A 24,869-nucleotide genomic window follows, 5' to 3' on the forward strand; every position below is an offset into this window, starting at 1 on the left:
TTGCAGTGAAGCTATTTTGCCCTCAGCAGCTTAACACAGCAGAATTAAATGCATGTCGGCATGAAGGTACAGAACATGCTAATTGAACTTCAGAAGGATTTTGCTCACCAAATACTTCATAGAATCATAGAATTGCTGAGGTTGGAAGGGACCTTTAAGATCATCAAGTCCAACCATTAACCTACCCTGACAAAAACCACTTCTAAACCGTGTCCCTGAGTACCACATCTACCCTTTTTTTTTTAAACACCTCCAGGGATGGTGAATCCACCACCTCCCTGGGCAGCCTATTCCAATGTTTAATAACCCTTCCAGTGAAAAAGTGTTTCCTAATATCCCATCTAAACCTCCCCTGACATAACTTAAACCCATTTCCTCTCGTCCTATCACTTGTCACCAGGGAGAAGAGGTCAGCCCCCACCTCTCTACAACCTCCTTTCAGGTAGTTGTAGAGGGTGATAAGGTCTCCCCTCAGCCTCCTCTTCTCCAGGCTAAAACAACCCCAGTTCCCTCAGTTGTTCCTCATAAGATTTGTCCTCCAGACCCCTCACCAGCTTTGTAGCCCTTCTCTGGACACGCTCAATGACCTTCTTGTAGTGAGGGGCCCAAAACTGGATGCAGTACTCGAGGTGGGGCCTGACTAGTGCCGAGTACAGGGGGATGATCACTTCCCTAGTCCTGCTCACCGCACTATTCCTGATGCAGGCCAGGATGCTGTTGGCCACCTTGGCCACCTGGGCACACTGCTGGCTCATATCCAGCCGGCTGTCCACCAACACCCCCAGGTCCTTTTCTGCCGGGCAGCTTTCAAGCCACTTTGCCCCAATCCTGTAGTGCTGCAATGGGTTGTTGTGACCCAAGTGCAAGACCCGGCACTTGGCCTTGTTAAACCTCATACCATTGGCCTCGGCCCATCGGTCCAGCCTGTCCAGATCCCTCTGCAGAGCCATCCTACCCTCAAGCAGATCAACACACCCACCTAGTTTAGTGTCATCTGCAAACTTACTGAGGGTGCATTCGATCCCCTCATCCAGGTCACTGATAAAGATATTAAAGAGAACCGGCCCTAGCACCAAGCCCTGGGGGACACCACTTGTGACTGGACACCAACTGGATTTAACTCCATTCACCACCACTCTCTGGGCACGGCCATCCAGCCAGATTTTTACCCAGCAAAGTGTACACCTGTCCAGGCCACGAGCAGCCAGTTTCTCCAAGAGAATGCTGTGGGAAACAGTGTCAAAAGCTTTGCAAAAATCCAGGTAGATAACATCCACAGCTTTTCCCTCATCCATTCTCCCTCTCACTCCATTTAGGCAACTATAGATGTGGACAGCCTGTCGATCATGGATGCAAAAATAATCACCTCTTAGCACTGGCTTCACTCATTGGATCCCTAAACACAGCACAGCAAAGGCTGCTCTACTAGGCAAATACTCTGTTTTACAAGAGTGTTTTTCATGTCTTCCAGAAGCTTCCAAGACAGTTGTTTTTTTTTTTTTTTTTTTTCCAACTTAAGGATAATTTTTTCTAGTGCAACAATTTTCTTGTTGATGCTGTAGGTGTTTTGCTCAAGCTAAGCATTTGCTTGATATGCTGTGTGTGTGTTTTCCCCAAGAATCTACAAGCCTTAGCTTCATGCCTTCACCAACTTCAAGATATTAGGAAATCAAAATTATAAACTTTCCAAATTCTTTCAGGAAAGCTTCTTTTAAAACTCATTACAGAGGACTACAAGACTTGGATTAATTAGATAACAAGACCTAAAAAAAGCCTTAGTTGCCATAATACCAGTTCAGACACTTGGATGAGTCTGAGATACCCAGGGACACTAAAGACTCTTAGAAAAAAAACTGCAATAGGCAGCACCTCAGAACGCTCAAGAAGCTGCAGAGAAAAGCCAATGGATTTTGTAATAACTAAGCAAATTTAGTGGTAGATTTGTGATCCACTGTGTATCTGTTGAGTGGGAAATAAACCAAAGCAGCTAGTTACGTGTTGCCTAGCTGCAGACTGTAATATGAATAGTTTCCCTGCAGGTAAATCACTTTCTATTACTTCTAAGTACCCCAGGAAAAATACTAATTGAAAACACGGTTCTAATACTGTCCAGCTGGAAAACATTAGCTTAGGATGGAACTAGCTTGACACTGGCTGCCAATTGGCTATGCACAATGGAAAAGGAAATTAATCTCTTGCAGACAAGACGTTCCATTTTCCACTTCTCCTTTGTAACCCTCAAATAAACTCGTTATTAACCAAAGGCTTTGATTCACATGGGGAAAGAAAAACACCAATGCATTTATGATAACTCAAGTCTGGATTTCTTGCATTAAAATGAAGGCTCTCAAATTTTGACACAGTGAAAAGCAGAGCAACTGGAGAATGGCTTAGAGTCCAAAAATGTAGCAACAACACTCTTTTCTCAGCTAATAATTAAAGAACAGAGAAAACACAAAGACAAATGCAGTTCTACAATTCTGTGTCATCCCAGCCCATCCTCCTGCAGTTCCCTCCTGCTACGAGCTTTTTTCCCATGTAGATGCAAAAAGGATGAGGAGAAAAAATAAAGTTGACCCCATAGGTATTGAGACTGCTTTTTCACTTCTATTTAAATTCATTTATACGCAGCATCCAACATCCCAGACTATCTCAGAAGCGGCATTCCTCAAGTCGCTCACAACCCACAAGCTTCCTGAGCCTCCTCTCCATGTGATTTCAACTCTGCTGAAACATTCCAAACTTTTATACATACTTTTATCCCCCGTTCAAATTCTCCAAGATGATAAAAAACGATATAAAACCCCCCAAAATTTAGTGACTCTCCTTGTCATGGAAAAGCATTCTCATTCTGCACCCAGATCTTCCAGCAGATGAAGACTGAAGCCACAACAGTCTACGTCCATGTTCCCTACTTAGCTTCAGGTTACTGTACAAGATTTGTGCAATTTGCCTGAATCAGACCATCTCATTTATGCTTGAAGTGGATTTAGAAACATTTCTACAAGTTATCAGCACAGAGGGCAATTAGCAGTTGGTAACAATTTCTGGGTCTCAAAAAGGACATCTGTCCACAGTCTTAGTTATTATGCTTAAAACTGGCTTCTTCCTCAGTTCTTGAGTAACCCAAGGAGGTCAGAAACGTGAGATACGGAAGATGACAGCAGACATGGGAAAGCAAGGAGGCATAGCTGCAAGTGAGAGAAAGATGAAATCCTGTCTGCAGTGCTGTCTACGGACGCACTTCAAAAGAGAAGAGTTCAACATTCCTGTAATCAAAGAAGAAACTGAGAAGAAAACAAAAAGCAGAGAGATACAGAGGAGAAAGTGAACAACAAAGCCCAAATGGAAAAAGTAAAAGCACTGCCAGCTGAACAAGAGGAGAAATAACACACTAATCAGAACAGAAGAGATTCAAAGTTTACTATCTTCTCTGTAGTTTTTGAGTGCAGACAAACTTGTCCGAGAGATCAAAAAGTTTGGGACAGCTTTGTTCTACCCCGATCCTAAAGGAGAGGTCCTTTTAGTTAGCTTATTTCCAGAAAATGGAAAAGAGGGGAAGGGAATTGCCCCCAGGCAGATAGACTGCAATCCAAGAACATCAGCAGCCAGGCTACAGCCTCACAAATCCGCCTCCAGTCCAATGGGAGCATCCATACACATCCCATGGCATCTTCGATGAAGCAATGAAAAAAAGGCTTATTCTAATTTGTTGAGTGATAATCCAATTTTACAAGCATGTAATTCAAAGTCTTGGCGAGCTATTAGCAGCTAATGACTTCCAATGCCTGCCATCCTCATAACACAAGTACAGAAATTGTAAAAACTCAGAAAAAAATGAATTATTTGGAGTCAAATCAAAGTCAATGGGGAGTAGAACCACTCAGAGCCTCCAAGGAGAGGTCGGAGAGACAGGTCAGCTTCGCTGCCCAATCACTCAATTACCCCAAATTACCGTGTGCCTCTGCAAATTTTACTTTATTTTCACTACATTCCAGGGTTCAACTCTGCAAATCAGGGAAAATAATCCCTGAATTCAGAGAAAGGTAACCATTAATTCGTGAAGCACTCAAATGTGGGGCAATCACAGTAATCATTCAAGCTTGAGACTGAGGTTTGGATGGAATACAGTAAATAACCCAAACAAATAATGAAACTAAGATAATATATTGAAAAGCTGCTTCTACATAGTGTCCACCCAGAACATGCCGCAAGACACCAATCAGGTGGAAAAAGTGTTACAACTTGCCAGGAAAGACTATATTCACACATAAATAAGAAAAGCTAAAGCGCTGAGCAAACTTAATGGTGGCATTTCCTGATACAAAGGCCAAGACTTAAATATTATTACTCAGCAAACAGAAGTTCTCAGGTTAGATTGTTACAGTAACTAAAAGTACACACATTTTTTATAGTAAAGCATAACCTGCCTTCTCTTCACAGTAATAGAAGGTGAGAAACTTTGTGCCTGGACTAATGAGGAAGATTTGCAAAAAATTGAAGTCTAAACAAAATAAAACAGCTGCCTTAGACAGGAAACAAAAATAATCATTGTTCTCAGGTTACTAATTTTTTCTTTTTGTATGCAAGTCTGCTAGTCAAAGCATCACATTAAAAAGATCTTTTAATTCATTAGTCTCCTTTAAAATATGCTTTTCCTAGAAATACAATGCATTGTGTCTAAGAACATGCCAGCCTGGTGGAAGACAATCATTTCTCCGCACTCCTATTTGAGCATCACAAGATGTATTTGAACATATAATCAGAAATATGTTAACACTATTACAGTACACAGGCATGATTATATTCCTGTTTGCTTCGAGATATCACAGAAAAATAGTTTCGATTTGCAGCACCTATGGCTATTTCTAGCCAAATGTTCTACTGCGTAAAGCTGCATTCTTCTCTATTGCAAAGGCATAAAAACTAACAAGGCAAACAAAATCTCATCCCCTACAAACAGTATAACTTTTATCTAAACCAGCCCAAAAATTGTAAATGCATATCTGAAGGCATAAAAGCAAATAAAGACATTATCTGTTGGACCTCCCGGACTTACAGGTTCTTGCAGGTATATAACAAATAGAGGATTTGGGACTACTGTGTTAACCACAGTTTAAAACAAGCATCCCATGATTAATTATGGTGAGGACCATCCTAAAGCACCAGCTCTCACCTTTATGCTTCCCCCAATGAGATCTGGCGGCTCTTCATCTGTTTCTAAGGCAACGTTGATGGAGGCGAAGGGGCGACTTGCCATCTGTTGCATCTCACGGAGTAGTTGCTAATTTAATAAACAGAAAAATATTATTATCATATTGTTCCAACACAAAGATGAAAAAAACATGTATCTGAGAGGTTTTACCCAATATGAAGGGATATCAATGAATATGGAAAAATAACCTCCTGGTGTCTTAACAGGCTTAAGGGTACAGACAGATAATTGTAAATATTCGTATTACTACAATTTAACTGGCTATTGCAAGTAAAGCTGCACACACAGTCTTAGCCTGACTTGTTCTTGAGGGAAAACACATCTGCTTAAGTCTCCATAAAGCAGTTATTTACTTTTTAAGCTGTGATATCCCAGTTGTTTGTCATCACCTGTCTGCAGCATGAGAAGACTTCACAGGATTTGTAGGAACCATTTTAAAATTAAACCAGCAGCAGAATGTAGCTACTGTAAGAAAGAATTTTGTATTTTTTATAACAGCACTAGCAAAATGCTGTCAGGCGTCTATTGAATAATCATCTTTTTTTACTGTTTGTTTCTTTTCTGAATGCAGCAAATGTATCAAATGGCAAGCATGTCCTTGTTGCAATATGTTTTATTAAAATAGAAAACCTTTTCCAGAGTAAATCTCTGCAAGCCTTCATGACACAAGACATCTTTTTATTGTACTCTTAAGCACTTTTAAGCATTACGATGCAGGTCCCTTTTTTTAGCACAACAAAAAAAAAAAAAGTAAAAAAAAAGAAACCCTTCCTATATGGCTGGGATGGAAACAGCATTTCGATTTTAGCCGAGCTGTGGACATGCTTCTTTTTGGCTTCAGTGGCTACTCTCTTATACTAACAGCAAGCTACACAACCTGTAAGTGGATGCAGAAGCCGTAACCCTAATTCCCAGAAGCAATGGGTCTGATGTGAATCGGTGCCCCTCTTTAATAAGAGAAGCAGCGTACACTTTGTATAGCATGTAAAAAACCAGCAGTCTTGCCCTTAAGTGCAGCAACTGCCTAAACCACTTGTTGTACGCAGCTTTACGCATTTAGCATTACTACTTAGCTGCAGCAATACTAGTTATACTCTATTTTTAAACTAGACTGAGGCACCACCAAATGCCCTCTATACTTCCCACCACCACCACCCGCATTTCCCCATTAATTCTAGACAATTTGACGCTCCAAGCCCTAACTGATCATTTACAGCACTCAAAAAGTACTAAAGAAAACACCACAAAATGCATCGTGCCCTGAATAACCCCCACCCAGCACAGCAAAAGGGGACACAGCACACGGGCGAAAGCAAGATGCTGCTATCCAGCGTGCCATTCGTTTGGACAAAACTAATTACATTACCATCTTCTTGAACTCATAAACCTTCTATGGTCTTTTCTTTGCCAAGGTATCTTTTAGTTTTGGGATTTGTGGGTTTGTTTTTTTTTTTGTTTTTTTTTTTTTTTTTTTTTTTTTTTTAAATGCAGAAAGCTGGAAGACTGTCTCTGTAAGCTTGGGGTTCAGGCAAGGTGGCAGGAAGGCACGATGGGCAATGCAACTAAACTTGGCGGAGGTATATAAGCCTCTATGGTTCTCAGTCTAATCAAAAAAAAAAAAAAAACCAAACACAAAATTTTACTGCCATAGAAGGCAAGTGGCAAAATTTTGCTTACTTTCTGAAAAAAAAAAAAAAAAAAAAAAAAAGGCATTTTTGAGCAGATTGTAGATACTGTCACAAAGCAAAAAACCCAACGAATTCACACAAACGGAGCTGTACTAAGCATTTGCAAGCAAACTTGTGTGTAACTCACACTTGGGTAAAAGAACACGAGGAGTTTTTGAATATTTAAAGCACACCAGCAGATTGCAGACTAAAGCAAGTGTGAAACAGATTGCTGGGTTGTTGTTCCTGCAATTGTCCCCTTCAGCTATCATAAAGTGCTTTGTTTAATGGCTATAAAATCAAAGAACAAGCTGTCCTGATGAAAATGTCCAAGAGACTTACAAACTAAAAGCTATTAGCTCTTTGAAGGAAGTTTAGTTTACTAGAGAAAATGTGCAATTTGGCAACATGACTCCTACTGGAGTCAATAGTACCTTCAAGAAATAAACCCCTGAGCAGCGCTGTGAAGTCAGAGAGGGATGCAACAACAGGAGCAATGGGAACATTGCTGTCAGAATTGCTTTTATTGCCTTCATTCGCTGAACTGGCCAAGGAACGCCATTGCTTTTGGGGTTGTCCCAAAGCCAGCTGACTCTCAGCAGAACAGTGGCCAAACCAGGTAAAACCAAAGGTCCAAGCTGAAACCAAAGCAGGAAAAGCCTAAGGGAGAACATCCTTTTCCTAACACTGGTTTCCAGTGTAGCACAAGTCATGTTACAAAACCAATTCTCACCCCAAATTAAGAATAAATTTGAGAAATAATTGCTCTGTAACCAGAATGTCACTCTTTCCCCCAAGGCATGCACTGCGCTCATTTAACCTGTGCATGTATATATACTTCCATTATTTGTTTGGTGTGTCAAAATTTTAATGAAAAGATGTTATTATGTTGTTAGGGAGAAATTGTGCCATTTCCCTCGCCAGACGTTGAGCATGTCATTAGAAATCAGCAGCAGTTAACATCAGGATACCCCAGAACCTGGCTTACCCTCACTCCTAATGATTGGCTTTCTGAGATTTAAAATAATGAACCTCAATACTCTTTCAAGTAAACCTTTGGTTTCTAGATCACAACATTAATAGGACAACCTGGGAATATGTTAAATCACTTAGGTCTGAAGAGGATTTTAAAGGCAAAATGTTTGACAGGCTTACAATAAAACCACATCAAAAAGCATGTATTGGAACACACCACTGGCCTTAATATTTAAGTAATAACCACAAACTGTGAGAACCTGCACAACTTTCATTTGCACTGGTTTGGGTTTTTTTTTCCTCTATCAGTTGAAAAAGTCCCTCCAAAAAAAATAAAAAATAAAAAAAATCACAAGTTAAAGCAAATCGCAGAATGGGAAGTGTTGAAACAACACCTGAAGGTTTTGGTGCAACCAGACACTAAGAGAACCTGACAATAAACAAACGCAACAGGCTGAGGTAGGGGAGAAAAACAGCAGGGAGGACGGGGGACCACCGAGGTTGCTCATCTCATAGGGCCCAGGACTAGAGGTACAGATTCAGAAGCAAACGCTGCAGAAATGCAGTGTTTCATACCAGTGATTCTTGAAAGTCATACATGTTGAGTAATGGATAATCTAAAATGAATAGTGTATTACCAACGGGAGAAAAACCGCCAGAGGAATGGAGGAAAACCTTTTCACTCAGTAGCACAGGCTCTCACGCGAAAGAAAAACAGCTATTCGGGTTACCAGGTTAATTGACTAATATAACCTATGCTGTGTTTTCTGACAAGAAAAGCCCGAACGTTTTATTCACCATAATAAAGCAGTCACCAGTCTCTGTATAACCATCCTGCTACCATTCATCTCAGCAATTGCCCCCTGCAGAGTCTCTTTTATGAGCACAGGGATGTGGTACCTTTCGGGACAGGGCTCTGATATTTTCAGCCATGAAAGGATGTCAATTTTTCCAGAAGAAAGCCACACGTTTTGGATCTTATTTGCTCCTTACAAAGAATGGCATTAAAAAAAGAAAAAAAAACCTAAGCAAAAAAAAGCTATCTAGAACTTGTAATGAACTCAAGTTTTTACATGAGTATTTCATCTCAATTTTCAACAGAGATGAGAAGGAAAAAAGCAGAAACTCAAGGAGGAAAAAAACATGGGTGTGCTAAGAGAACAACGGGCACGGAGGAGCTTTCATTTTAAGGTAGAGTGAAAGAGAAGCAAGCAGGACCCTGCAGAAAAGGGAGCAAAGTTACTTCCAGCAGATGGGACATACTCAGGCAGGGTATCAGCAGGAACGTTGGGTACCATTACACCAGTCTCTGGTGGAAGGAGGTGAACTTTAAAAAGGGGAGCCAGAAAAGAGCAGCAGTAGTCTTATCAACATTCCCCCCCGCCCCCCCCCCCCCCCCCCCCCGGAATCTGTAAATCTAATCCTTCAAAGTTTTTCTGAAATTCAGATCCTTCTGGACCTATAGCTTGTTCTTTTATCCTCAGGAGGTAACAATTTGGTTTTAGAGGAACTTTTGCCGAAGATATTTCAACAGAGCAAGCTACATGTTCCTTTGCTTTGATCAGACAAGTGCAATTAGAGGTCATCCTTCGAGGATTCATATTACAACCTTTGAGGGTGCAATGAATTTGGGATGGTGTTCTAAAGCTAAGGCTACAACAAGGCTCCTGCTGAACTGGGTCTACTGCTTTGTTTGTGTACCACCATGGAAAAAATCAAGCTCCACTCCGTTACGAACAAGCAAAATCAGCAGCTGTGCTGTGCTGTGTTCTCCATGCTGTCCACAGCCAACTTTAAAAAACAGGATACTCTGAGATTTGTTATGTGTTTTGAACCACTACCCTGTCTGTATTGCTGTCCTGGTTTGAGGTAAAACAGAACCAATTTTGTTCAGTAACCGCTTCTTAGCTGGGCCTCTTCTAACAACTGAAATTAACTGCACATTGTGCAGACAGTGTTCACTCTCTCAGAGTGATAAGACCAATTGTTTATAGCTGATGCCCAGAAATGATGTGCAGAGAGGCTCCTGCTTCCACTTATTGCTATAACACTCAAGGCCAAACAACTTTGTTATTTGTCCCCTTGGAGGGTCGGAAGCGGAAAAGCATAGTGGGGTCCCACCTGCAGGGAGGAGCGGACAGGACAGGTGACCCAAAACTGACCAACAGGGTATTCCATCCCATCTGCCTCATGCTCAGTATAAAAGCTGAGGGATCAAAGGGTCACGGGCTCTTCCTTCAATGGCCAACGTCTGAGGAGGACTCTGTTCGCCTGCCTGTGATCCCAATCCTGACTCCAGATCCGGAATCCAGTTCCCGTCCGTCACTGAGTCCAGCCTGGGACTGCCCCAGTGCCAGCCAGTGACATGACTGTCATCTCGGGAGCTTGATACGGTTTTGTATATATTTTTCATTATTTCTTTTTATTTTATTATTAATATTTCATTAAAGTAGTTTAGTTTCTTCTAAACTCGTAAGTCTCTTTTTCCTCCTCTGCCTCTCTCTTTGTAGAGGGGTAGAGGGGAGCATCTGTCGGTCCCGTCTGGGGTCCCTCGGGTCCCCAGTGGTGGATTTGGCCTAAACCACGACAATTGCAAAGATAAACTGGTCCTGTGAGCCAAAACCCAGAGACCTCACAAACAACAGTGAGTCTAAAGAAAGTAACAGCATTTCAGGATGTGCAGGAATAAGCTCAAAATGCGTCTACTAGTGCAACCACTCTACCAGTGACATGGAAAGAGAAGAAACATAAAGAAGATAAGGAAGGAAACTGATTTGCACTCTTCTTGTTTAAGACACTTAGAAAAAAAATATTTGGGGACAGAACAGAATATTTGGGATTTTCCTGTACAACTCTGAAGTGTGCAGCTCTACCATGCAGAGTGTAAAGATGCTATTCTCCAACAAGGATTCAGAAACCCTGGTCATCCCCTTCCGACCAAAGCTAAACAGAGGCTGATAAGGAAACAGAACAAAGTTGTCTTCTTCTTCCTGACCAGTCTTTTAAATAGCATCAGTTCTGTAAAGTTACTAAAGTGTGTCAGTCCTCTTACGTGTTCCCTCCAAGGCTCTGCACAACGTATAAAACACACAATCCAATCAAATATCTAAAGGTCTTGTTGCATACACCGAGCAAAGGGTAACGAAATTCTCCCAGCAAGGCTTATTAGCTCCGACTGGGCCACTCGCTAACTGAATTCACAGTGATTTTGTTGAGGTCAGAGGATGAAGAGCACTCCCGTCCTTCCAAAACATACTGGGTAGAGTGGTTGCACTGGTAGACAGGCATTTTGAGCTTATTCCTGCACATCCTGAACTGCTGTAAGACCTTCATTTGAATTTAGAAGGTGGCTCGTCCCATTTGTGCACAAAAACATATTTGTGTACTCACATAAACTATCAACTACCTATTTCCAGGCACTGCTGCGTGACTAACTTAAACTTGTCCCAGAGCTCTCCTGTAATGACATCTGCCAAAACTGCAGCTCGCAGGCTGCCAACAGCCAGCGTGGGAAGGGGACACCAACCCTCGTGGGGTTCCCAAGGGCTTTTGGAGAAGGTGTCCTTCCCAGCGGTGGTGGCAAGAGCAGCTATGTGGAGTTGCATGTCTACGTGGCCAGGAATGACGGGTGCTCAGGCATCACTGTGCATTACTTTGAAGTAACATATATATCCTGGTGTGGAAACCTTTGCTTTACGTTATAGTTACTTGCTGACCTTGGGCGAAAGGGAAGAGAGAAAATAAAAAGGGGCATCAGCAAAGAAATGTATAAGATATAAATATTTCACGAAGATGAGCCGCGTTGTCTCAGAAATAAGCAATTTAAAGCATTTAGCTACAATTACATTAACTACCATGTAAGTCAACAAACAAACAATTTTCTCTGACTCTTCCATCATCACTGAAAATTAAGTTTTTAAGCCCCTAGAGCAGTGCACATATTAATGTTAGCTAATTAGTTTTGTAACTGACTTTACAGGCTATGTTGAAAGAGAGAGGAGGAGAGAATTAAGGTTCGAATGCTTCTCAACAGGCATTTCCACACTTCAAAACTATACCAAACCAGAAAGCAAAGCTGCTGGGAAGTTGCCTCATACTGAAGTGACAGAAGACATTTAATTCAGGGCTGATTAAGATAAGTTATTCGTCATAATCATGCCCTGTAGGAGGGCACAGAAAACCTGACCTTTAATAACAAGAATAAGATATCATTTCTTTTTAAAAGACCAGAAGTATATAGTCCACGCAGACTAAAATATATACCAATACCAGATAATTACAGAATAGCAGAGCACACCTTTGATTGACTGGAACTCTTCTAGCATAATTACACAACGTTGCTTCTCTCCCTGATTTTTCCAAATAGCTAAATTAGATACCTGTACCACTGATTCCTATCATCAGAGAGAGACCTAGGAGTGAAATGACAACAGCTTCAATATACCTGCAGTTGTGGGTTTTTGTTTTTTTTTTTTTTTTTTTTTTTTTAAACGAGGCTGAACTGTCCTAGAGCTAGACTTATAGCCTGGCTTCATCATTGCAAATATTGGCCAACAGTTCTTTTTCGGGATATACTAAAACCAACTTAATTCTTTAGTTGCAACACCACTGAAGACTACGTGGGAAGAGCTGACTTGGATGCCAACACTACGGACGTGATTTCCAACCTGATATGATGTTGTCCTACATGGGCACATTAAAGCTACAAGTGGTCAGCTGTAACTGGCCATCTGCAAGTTCAATCAGAGATGAGCTCAATTAGGCACAGAAGTGACAGTGGCATGTTCAAACAAAAACGGACCATCAATTTCCCCCTGAGCTGGAATCTCTTGTCAACTTTAATATTTTGGGAAGTTTTTCCTCTTCAGGGCACCTCCTATTTCTGCTATAATTTCCTTCACTTGGTGACCGAAGCCACATAGATCACTGCAGAGAGCACACAGCGTTTGTATTTTGGAAAAAGCCTACAGGCACTATGAGGTGGTTCCCATTCATAGATTTTAAATTTTGGGGTAGTGGAAAAAGTTACAATTATTTGATCAGACCTCCTGCATAGCACGAGCCACTGAACTGCACCATGTGATTTCCACAAGCGTGTGACTCAGGTTGACCTAGAAAAGATCCTTCCAAAAGCACTCAAATTCTGATCTGAGCGCCATGGTAATAAAAAAAAAAAAATAAAAATTGTTGGCATTGCTACTCGTGCCATTAAAAGGAAGAGAAAAACAAAACAGCTTTTGACTTTTTTTACCCCCAGCTGCAGACACTGGGTGTTATGCCTTTGGCTGATCATTTAGGAGACCCTCATCCCATCATGAATTATCTATGATTCCTTTACACAGACGCTGACTCACATCATCAAATCTCAATATGTTCTTCCTTGGATAAAATGAGTAATTTGTGATGCTTTAGTCTCTCGCTTATCTTCCAGATAACAAATTAATCTTGCAGTGTTGTTCTGTACCATCTGCAACACCCAAGACATTGCTGAGCTCAGAGTGGACACAGTACTGCAATAACCAGTTACACACAATACTAACACTATGCTCTTATTTTATTACTCTGCTTATAAACATAGGAACTGGGAATTTACATACAGTTAATTCACCACAGCCAACATCATTTCAGTTTATTTTCCAGGGAACAGGTATTCCGGAAAGTAAACCCACCCTAATTGTTTAAAAAAATACATACACAGGCTTACGTTTCACCCTGACGAGACAACTAAGTGTGCTGACCACGTAATCTAGACCTCCACAGAAGTTACCTGCTTGCCATGATTTCTCACTCCTCCATTTTGTGTTTCCTCTAAGAACTACACAAACTACAAGTTAGGATTTTCTTCTCACCTGACAAAGACTGAACAGCACTGTCGGTGCTGTCGAACAAGAAAGTCCACACGCCAATCAACTTCTGGGAGCTTGGAGAATATAGCAGCTCAGTTCAGCACCTGCACATCTCATTTCTTACAAGCCCTCCGAAGCACCTGTGACTGCCCAAATTTAGGGACATTTGTAGCCTGACCTTTTACTGTTCTTGCATAAGGCCAATACCACATCCTTCCAAGACACCACTGGAGACTGCACAGCGATGAAGGTTCTGATTTACAATTACAGTTTGAAAATATTCCAATCCTGAATCCCTTTCTTTGACAAAGGATACCCTAAATCACAGTCTAAGAGAGAAGATAGAAGAGACGAATGAAATACTAACAGGTGAGAGCAGGAAGGGGAAGAAAATGAAGGCAGGGCAATAAATAATACACAGCACGCATCCCTTGGAAAGTCTTTGCTGTAAAAATGAATACAGAAATCCACCTGCCTAAATGGTACTCAGTGCTCATGGATGTTACAGTGGAGGATGCCAGTGATAAAAGAAGCGCTGCTACATTTTGAACACACTTGGGAGGGAAAAAGGTTTAAGCAATGAGGTCAGGAAGGAGAAGGATAATTCCTGCAGTAAATCAATACACAAAACCCATCCTGAAGAAGTTGGGCAAGTGCACACAGAGTTCAGTCCTAGATAGTCTTGGCGAGAAAGGAAGTGAAACGTAGAAAATTTTATGTATGTTACGGGTGCAGCTGAGCTCTAGACACCCAAATTTAGTTATCTCCGTATGTGCTTGATGCTGATGCTCCCAACACATCCCAATGGGGCACGGAAAGTGATCCAGCTGACCCTCACGCAGACAGTTACACTGGGTCAGCCAAATAACTATCCGCGCTCCATTTGCTGGAAACGTTAAGAGGAGCTGTTTCTTGCTCAAAGTGGAAGAGAAGAAGGCTGAGGGTTAAAAGAATGGAATTTGGATGCTAAAATAAAACAATAGGACAGAAACCCCACGACAGCAGATGGGCATATTGAATTTCTAATGCCACCCTCGTATTTTGTGCATTATTCTCTATTACCACCTTGATACATTTAACATGTCACTTTCTAGAGACAAGATAGAAAGGTCTCCTATCCCTATTTCCTAATGTCATTCACCTCATCCTAAGACTCATATAAAAGCTGCCTTTTTATTTCCATTTTCCCTCTTTAAGATGTCTGAAGGTACTTAAACTTGGTGCTCACTGGAGAGGGAATAAACACACAATTTACAATCCCATCTCCTCCATGTCTGATATGACACAAATTGTTCCCATTTTTACTACAGGTCAAGTTTTATTCTCTGCAAGGCCTGAACTTTTGCTCAGTGCTCCAAACTCATCTTCCTACAACTGTACATTCGATATGCCATGTTTGCACACCCAAAAGACCCATTAGCCAGAGGGCTGAGGAACATCAGCACTGACACATGCAAGCAGCTGGTCAAAGAGGATTAGCTGCAGAAAGGAAAAAACCCAACAGAGAATCTTATACTTTTTACAGGATCCTGATGTAGGTTCTGGATTTGTGGTACACTGCTTTCTCAGTATGGAGTAATGCAAATTTAGTTTAGCAAATGATGCTGCACCGTTCCATTAACCTGATACACCGAGCACAGCTGCACAACTTCTCCCAGCACATTTTTCCAAGCAATATTGTCTGAATAATTTTGACTACTAGACCTTTCAACACACTCCCTTTTCTGTCCTATACATATCTCAGATTAAGTTTCAGCTATCTACTTTTCACTCTGCATTGTGATAAGAAGTTAGGCACTTGCAAGGCTTATATTGGAAGCAAAAGTGATTGATAGGTGGGAATTACCTGCAGATTGCATTATATTTTACTTTTTTTGGGTTAAGATTAGAGAACAAGCACAGAATTACTACAGCACAACCCATGGGATACGGGTGACTGTAACTTGACTACTTCTACAAATATAGCCCAAACCAGAGAAATATCTTCCTCCGGGGCTGCAGCATATATTAACTTAAAGCTTACAACATGCTGTCTGAATCGGGTGTCCTGCCACTGGTGCTTAATCACCTTTCCTTTCACCCAGCCTCCAAATTGTAATATGATGGGAGCAGGTGGTGGAGGTGGCCTCTATTAATTTCATCAGCAGTTTACAGAGGGAAGAAAAGTGATAAGCCAAAATTGAAGTTGAAGTTATTGGAAGTGGTCAACATGGATTTACCAAGGGTAAATCATGCTTGACCAATCTGATAGCTTTCTATGATGTTATAACTGGTTGGCTGGATGAGGGGAAAGTTGTGGATGTCATCTACCTTGACTTTAGCAAGGCTTTTGACACTGTCTCCCATGACATCCTCATTAGGAAGCTGAGGAAGTATGGGCTAGATGAGGTGACAGTGAGGTGGATTGAGAGTTGGCTGCGGGACAGAACTCAGAGGGTTGTGATCAGCAGCACAGAGTCTAGTTGGAGGCCTGTAACCAGTGGTGTCCCCCAGGGGTCAATACTTGGTCCAATTTTGTTTAATATATTCATTAATGACCTGGATGAGGGGACAGAGTGTATCCTCAGCAAGTTTGCTGATGATACCAAACTGGGTGGGGTGGCTGACACCCCAGAGGGCCGTGCTGCCATCCAGCATGACCTGGACAGACTGGAGAGCTGGGCAGAGAAGAACCTAATGAGGTTCAACAAAACCAAGTGCAAGGTCCTGCATGTGGGGAGGAAGAATGCTAGGCACCAGTATAGGTTAGGGGCAGACCCGCTGGGAAGTAGCTTGGAGGAGAAGGATCTGGGGGTTGTGGTAGACAGTAAATTATCCATGACCCAGCAATGTGCCCTTGTCGCCAAAAAGGCCAATGGAATCCTGGGCTGCATAGGGAAGAGTGTGGCCAGTAGGTCGAGGGAGGTCATTCTCCCCCTCTACTCTGCACTGGTGAGGCCACAACTGGAATACTGTGTCCAGTTTTGGGCTCCCCAGTTCAAGAGGGACAGGGAACTGCTGGAGAGAGTCCAGCGAAGAGCAACTGAGATGATTAAGGGCTTGGAGCATCTCCCTTATGAGGAAAGGCTGAGAGAGCTGGGACTCTTTAGCCTGGAGAAGAGAAGGCTGAGGGGAGACCTTATTATGGCGTACAAGTATCTAAAGGGTGGGTTGAAGGAGGGTGGAGCCAGGCTCTTTTCAATGGTTCCCAGTGACAGGACGAGGGGCAATGGGCACAAGTTAGAACACAGGAAGTTCCGTTCAAATACACGGAAACACTTCTTTACGGTGAGGGTGACAGAGCACTGGCACAGGCTGCCCAGGGAGGTTGTGGAGTCCCCTTCCCTGGAGATTTCCAAGACCCGCCTGGATGCAGTCCTGAGTAATGTGCTCTGGGCAATCCTGCTTTAGCAGGGGAGTTGGACTAGATGATCTCTAGAGGTCCCTTCCAACTCTGATAATTCTGTGTGTGATTCTGTGTGTGAAAATCTGGTTTTCCCAGTCCAGCCTGCAAACTCTGTGACCCAAGACTCCTGTTAAGGGCAATGGAGAAAACCAAAGAGAACAGCCACCTCCAAAGGAAGGAAGAAGGGCAAATCTAAAAATCACACACTTCAGAAACATCCTCAGAACAGAGGGGTAAACTTGTGTACACTTAAAACTTCCAGTGTAACAAATTGCGATTAATCATTATTTTAACTACTAATGTTTAAAGAGAGCCTTGCTAGGATTTATTGCAAGTCCATATAAAAAAAAAAAATCCCGGCAAGCTATAATCATCTTCAATAATACCAGAAAGTCAAAGAATTTTTGGGAAAACTTGTTACCGGAGACGGTCTTTATCAACATATCCAATAATAGCATGGCAAAAATTTAAAATAGTCTCCTCAAGTTTTACAAGTATTTCTAATAAAAGAGGAATGGAGTAGCAGAGATCTCTGAACTACAATATAGTCACCAGGTGTAAAGAAGGAAAAAGACAGATAACAGCAAAAGACAGGAATCTGCCAGGAAAAGAACACACTGATGAACTGCCTGTCAAATAGCCACATATGTAAACTGAATTTAAGACTAAAACACGCCAATATGTTGCTAGTACTCCAGCTCTTTTCCTTAAAACATGCATCAGTCTGAAAGTAACTTAATTTATAGAGACATTTTTCATTTAGGCCACTGGTAAAATATTTTAACTGAGCTCCAAAGCACAGTATTTACTTCTCAGTCTATATTCCTTATACATTCCTAGATAACGTTTAACCTCAGGAGCCAACAGGGAATGTTATGCTGACTCCAGCTTACTTTCTTGCCAAGAAAGTGAGAAGGAAAAAAACAGCCACTCTAGTCAAAATTTATCTACCTGCAGAGAATAGGGAAAAGCTCAAAGACTTAAATTATTTCGAAGATTAAGGGTTATCTTTTCGAAACCCACTGATTATATTGTGCATTTGAGTTCCCTAGTAAGAGCGAAAACATCTGAAGCAGAAAGAGCAAGAAGAAGAAAAGAGTTATCAGACATCATCCTGCTTTATTATAAGAAAGGAGATCCTCAGATTGAATAAATTTCTACTATTCCCACTACTGTACTGGAAAGAACAACCAGATACAGATTTCTTTGAAGACATGCAAGAAATGGGCGCTTACACAGAATGGGCACTGTAAAAACTGATCCCCAGAATACTCCTGATCAACTACTACGTATGAATAAAACACCCTTGAATAGAACAGCTAAATGGCTGGGTGACTGCAGCTGCCAAGAGCTTCATCCCAGCAGGACTGCTGGGAGGAAAAAAAAAAAAAAAAAAAAAAAAAAAAATCTATGGGAATGGACAGATTTCACCCTTAAATCCAAAAGCGGGACAGAAACACACCTCACTCCTTAGGAAAGGACATCTGATCTTGGGTGACAACGTATAGACAATGTCTGTATGTACAGACTACATATAGAAAGCGCGCATGGACTCACTTGAATAAAGTCTGGCTTCTCTCATTTTGCATACAAGTAAACAGATTGCACAAGACAAAGCTCCTACGAATAATCCCAGGCACAGCCCAGCCTAACCTCTGCTGTATTCGTACATTATACAGGGCTTTGCCTTCCATGGTTTTAGTGTTTACCACAGCAAGAAAACCCCAGGGACATACAGTCGTCTGCCTTGCAGCACACAGGGCTTGCACACATTTCTGCATTTATGCTCAAAAATCAGAAATAAGGACTCATTCTTTATGCTACTGAGTGAGAACATGTTGGCCATTCTATCTCAGTCACCCGGCGTGCTTAAGGTGTAACATGAAATCAGCTTCAATTGAGAAGCAGGAAAAAAGCATAGGGGAAAAAAAAAAAAACAACAAAAAAAACAAACAAAAAAAAACCAAAACCAAAACACCAAACGCATCAGGGATAAACAAGGAGGAACTGTATCTAGGGGGATTGACAGTGCAATTTTTTTACATGCTGCAAACAAGAACAAGTTGGGAAGCTAGCACGGTCCATGACTAGGTGAAGAGGAGAAAGCTCTGGCACAAACAGTTGCCTTTGTAAGTAGTACAGCAAAGCTCTGCAAATCATGGGTGGCTTCTCCCACCTTTCTCTTATGTTACTATGTTCCAGGGAAAAACAAACACACAATCACCCCAAAACATTTAGATAAACTTTCAATTTGCAAATGGGGATTAGCCTTTTTTTTTTTTTTTTAACAGATTAAAGCGGGAGCTAATGTGGTTCAGAACTTCAGCGCAGAAACTTCCTCTTTCAAAACAGATGTAAAGAATCTCCTAATTTGCGGTGGTTTTGTATTTATGCTGTCTAGAACCCAAGTTCTGGGAATATAGGACGTTCACCCCAATTTTTTTGTGCTTTACAGAAACTGCAGGATCAGGATACTAAAATAGCATCATTTGTCACTGAAACTGGAGTCAAAAGTACACTATTATACATCCCCAAACAGAAGCATTTATAGATTAGTGGAGCTTATCCTTAACTGAAGGTTAATGCTATGCATATGTGAATAAATACAAGAGAGAACAACTATAAAAAAGTCATTTAAGAGATAACATTCGATTTTGTCATTTCAACCTCTCTTCGTCGCGATGCCCAGCAACTTTGTTTAATCTTCCAAACCACAGCTGCCACCAGGAGCAAAGACAGGAAACAACTGTAAAGGAAAAAAAAATAATAATATCTTATTGTCCTTGTTCATAACATAATGACAGCTGAAAAACTCTAGCAAATCAAAAAAACTAGACTAAAAGTTCACATAATACTCAGAGGTACTTTGATGAACGATAATACAGCAGTGCAAAGTGTTTTGCACAGTTCAATGCTCATGACACCTGGTGAGGAATGATGTACATCTATTTTCAGAGAAAACTGTTGTTTCAAAGTTATGTATTTGACCTCCTTATACGACATCCATTTTCAGCAGGAAATCAGAACAGTAAGGCAGAAAGATTTAATCAAATTGGAAAAGCCAGTATCGACTATCTTTGGAGATATTTAAAGTGAGAGGATAACTCGAAAAAATAAAAGCCTTCAAAGAAGCAGAGAAAATTGATTATTTTTTCTTTTCCAAATTACAAAAATAAGATAAAGTGTACAGTAGTTGGATTCTTTTTAACTGGCTATTGCAGAACTATAGGCATTTCTTGATTTCCCCACATCTATATTGCTTTTCTTAAATCTGAAGAGGAGAAAAGGATGAATAGATTCATCAATTTCTAGGGAAAACGCAAAGAAGCAGATATAACAAAAAGCAGTTATAATAATAAGATGAATAAAAGCCAACTTTATTGACAGTTATGATCTTATCACACTGAATACTTAATGAGCAACTTCAAGGCACACACGCTTTCTAACATTCAAAGTTTTCTTTCTGTATATCTGAGCCCCAGTGAAGGCCTCTCTTCTCAAGTACCGCACTGATGGGTAAGAGAAAATGTCTTCAAACCCCCTTCCCCACGCTCCAGCACGTACTAAAAGAGGGCTTAAAAGTAGATTAACCACAATAGATGACATTTCCTAAAGCGCACTATTTATTACACCAACTGCTGTGCTCTGTGTGTTTGGGGATTTCTGCCAAAGGGGGAACTGGGGTGCCTGGTGCACGTCTCCCTGCCTCTGGGCACTGCTCGGTTCTCGACGTTCTGGGGCTCCCAGTGGAGACCCACAGCCACGCAGGAAAGACTGCGGTGGGAGAAAGACCATGACTGCTCAATACTCCCTGCCTTGGAAAACAAACTCAGCTCTGCTTCCAAAAATCAACCCTTTTTGCAGATCCCCAAACCTCTCATTTCCAAACAACGCTGCGGCTTGCACTGTGCTCTCCCACCCCACTCACACAAACATACGTGACCCCGATGATGATGACTTCTACTTGGACGTGAAGCCACTGTTGCACTGCTAACCGAAAAAACCACAGCTTATGATGATGGATGGCACCTCATCCCACCGGTTCCCTATTGTCCCCTCTCTTCATAAATGCCACGCTGTTTGCCTTACATGAGCTGCGAGGGACCATAGATTTTGTTCTTCAAGCACTACTTCAGAGTCCTACTTTACAATGGCAAATTCTTTAGCAGAGAGTAATGCAGAAGCGTGGAAATATTTATCATTAAAAAAAAAAAAAAAAGGATAGACAGCAGGAATCATTCCCTGAGATGCAGAAGGAGGGCCTGTTCCTGACTACGTATCACTATCCATCGCCTATATATTAAGAAAACTGCATGTGATCGGGCACCAAACACTCAAGGAGCAGCCAGTAGGCAACGTGATTATATTTTTCAGGCTTAGATATGCAGAGCAGTATGTTTTACTATCGTATAGTATATGATATTAAAAAATTGGCACTCGTGTGGCTTCAGCATTAAAACGTCTGCACAGCTTTTAAAGACTCCTACAGTGCCTATTTCTTTATAAATTTAAGCAGGATCACGGAGAGATTTGTTTGGCCTTTTTCACTTTAAGAGGTATGTATTCCAAATCGCTTCCCCCACATTTTCTCTAAATATTAAAATCTGACATTATTTCACTGTAAAAGCCTGCCCATTTTTCTGCAAACACAAACAGTTTAGACAAGCACTTTCAATGGCTATTTTATTTTCCTTTTTGAGAGGTACTGGATTATTACCGACTTTTGCAGTAAAAAACAACGTGCCCCCATTAACTAGTAAAGCATATGCATTAAATCTTTAATTGTTATTTTGCTAAAGAAGCTAACACGCATTATTGATGTTTGAGGATTTCATACCCTCAGCTTTCCCTTTCTTTCCCAAAGCTCCCTGCCACCGTATTAAGCGCAACAGCTGACTAAAAGTACCACCTGGAAACAGTATTTCTCTCCTCAACAAGGTCACGTTTGGACTAGATGGATTTTCATTTTTGCCACACGTGAACAGACACAAGTGAATGAGGGACGAGCAAAATTTTTGAGTGCCCACATTTGTCTTGGGACTCCTGTTAGCTCCCCACGGCATGAATGCCACCACACTTACTCAGTGGCTTAGGTAAGCTTTTTCCTTCTTTTAAGCTCCCTTTTCCTCAAAGAAACCTGAAGTTTTTCTAAGACGCAAGATTCACTTCATCTCTCACGCCCAAAGAGGACAGCGTTCCCTGAAGAGCAAAAATCCAAAATGTAGCCCTGCAAAACCAGCACAGCTGAACCTTTGGTCTGCTTTGTTTTCAGTAACATTTTAACATCAATGTACAAATGGAGGGTGGATATAAAACAAAATCTTCAAGGCAGCAGGGGAAAGTGTTCCTGGCTCTACTCTTAATTTGACCATGAAAACAACAATATTCAAAACATCTGCAGGAGTCCGCAGGAGAGGCTGCCAAAGCGCAAACCCCTGCCAGACAATGGCATTCACGTCATGACTCCAGTGAGAGGTTTCATCTCTGGATAAAGCATTTATATGCAGCTTATGGGCAACAGCTACCACCATGGCTTATCTGAGTCTACCTCCTCCATACCCCTTTATCTGGAGAAAGGAGATGGAAGTCCAGTCCAAAAGGCAGAGGAAAAAGGCCAGATGTTTCATGAGTCTCCAGCAACTCTGTGTTACAAAGACCCATTTCAGAGAGATTTACCTTCAGGAGGAGTTTCTCGAGAGGTCGAGCATACAGATGAAGCTGCTTTGTGCTGCGCACAACCAGCAAAGTGAATGAGATCTCCGCCTTTCTGTAGGTGACCCTTACAAGACACGTGTGCTCCAGTCACCAGCATCTATCAGACAGCAGCAGGAACATACACACTGAACTGGATACACATCAAGACATGCTGAACTCCTATGACGATGGCTCATTTTTAGGAAAAACGTGCCCTCAGCGAGTTGTAAACGTCAGATATGGACTTCTTATGTTTGGTTATTTGAACACGGCATCTCCCTACATATTCATTTACTCCCTTGGAGAAGAAAGCTAGAGTGGAGAACTAAGAGGATCACCTTTATCCTTATATTAAATCCCCTTTCCAAAATGCAACATTGCACTAGACTGCACGCGCCAGAGTCTTTCACAGGTTTCTTTCCTGCCTCACTCCTGGCACCACAGCCAAGACTTTCTGAAGAAAAGCAGAGAGGAATAAACAATTAAAGACTAATAAAAACTGTTTCCAAAACACTCACCACAGTACCCTGTATTTCAGAGGAACAGCACCACACATCTTTGTACTGTCACAAGGAGGCAGCAAATACCCACAAAAGCTATACAATCACCAAGGAAATATCTCTTCCCCTTTGCACTACCTCCCCCTTGGCAGCACTCGGGGAGGAATAAAAGGCAGCGCCTGCTTGCTGGGCTGCAGTCCATCACCTGCTGGAAAAGCCCCAGAGGTAGAGCGAAGTCAAGATCTATCTGCGTGGGCTTACTCAGCCTAAACCATCCTGAAATAAGTTAAAAAGACCTGTCTTCACATCAGTAGCTTTAAAGATGATTCTTTTTCCCCACCTTCTCGTGGAAAGCAACAGTGTAAATATGGAAGCAGGGGAAAGAAACAGCTGCGTGGAACGAGAGCCGTGTTGGAAAATGATTTGGAGACGAAGTCTAGGGTTGGCAGAGTCCTAGTCAAACGCCGTGCTCTGCCCTGCTTTCTCCTGAACAGCCTCAGCGATCCCTCTGCCAGCTACAAATATCCACTCGTTTCCAAATGGCTTTAAAAATAAACCTTTGCTGCAGTGCTTGCTTAACCTTCTCCTTCTGTTTCTTTCTCCTCCAAAAAGAAGAGGCTCCCAAAAGCCTCCTTCATCTCTGAAACCCAGTGTTCGCTCAAGTCTTCTCTCTACACCTCCTCCCATCTCAAACACTTTTGTATCATTTCTCCTCACTCGTCTCTCTGAAAAGAAGGTAAAGGGAACAGAAATGTTCCTGGACTTGTAACATCCCAGCACTGTCTGTACGCAGTCCTGCAAACGTCACGTACAGATGAAGCAGCTGTACCTGAACTATCAGCTGTTGGATTCCCATTTTTCTAAGGCCAGTGATGAGTCCAGTTTGAGAGCAGTTCAATTTTTCCAACAGAAAAAGAGGAAACCAGAAAACCCAGATGTAAAACCAGACTGGAAGGAAAAAGAGCATTCTAGAGACATCGAACGCCCCTGGAGACTTTTTCATCCCAGGGAAATTTGAACACGACTCCTCATTTGGGTCACGTTCTACCGAATGCAGCTTTCACTGGCCTATACAAGTTACAAAAGTTTATGCTTAGGCAGCACAAATATTGTAATACAGGGAGATATTACATTTACATTTTATGGACAACATTCTACTTGTTAAATAGCTCAAGTAATTCTTAATTATTTATTAGATTATTTAAGTACAATAAATGAGCAACATGGTTATAAGTAATCTCCCCTCAGCTAGCCTCAACACATGCATTAATCGTTAGTTGATTAGCCTTTGGTGCTCTTTATACCACAGGGTACTCCCACCCTGACACAAAAAACTGAACTTAAAACACCCTGACCTGTTTTATTCTGTACTCTAAGATCCTTTTCACAGCAGAGAGGATATTCTCTCCACTCCAGGTAACCTTAAAGCTCTTCAAACAAGTACACTTTCATTTCTAAATGGCTGGAAAACTTCATCAGCACTTTGATATGATGCATTCTCGTGAGGAAAGAAGAAAATCCATCTGGCATATTACGGCCCAATTATTAAACTCTCCTACAATGTTTATCAGCCTCAGAATTGCTAGT

The 24,869-nt window shown here is 41.6% G+C and overlaps 1 protein-coding gene across 1 annotated transcript in view; it reads right to left on the minus strand.

Annotated features, from left to right (window-relative positions):
- Positions 1 to 24,869, minus strand: part of ATRN (attractin) — a 154,851-nt gene that overhangs the window by 10,962 nt on the left and 119,020 nt on the right. Inside the window, exons 26-27 of the mRNA XM_082482218.1 lie at positions 19,756 to 19,834; positions 5,177 to 5,284 (exon numbers count right to left, since the gene is read on the minus strand). Coding sequence (XP_082338344.1) covers positions 5,177 to 5,284; positions 19,756 to 19,834 — 187 coding nt within the window. The remainder of the gene's footprint in view (positions 1 to 5,176; positions 5,285 to 19,755; positions 19,835 to 24,869) is intronic.

The sequence above is a fragment of the Vanellus vanellus genome (genome assembly GCF_965231255.1).
Source record: "Vanellus vanellus genome assembly, chromosome: 4".
Classification (NCBI taxonomy): domain Eukaryota; kingdom Metazoa; phylum Chordata; class Aves; order Charadriiformes; family Charadriidae; genus Vanellus; species Vanellus vanellus.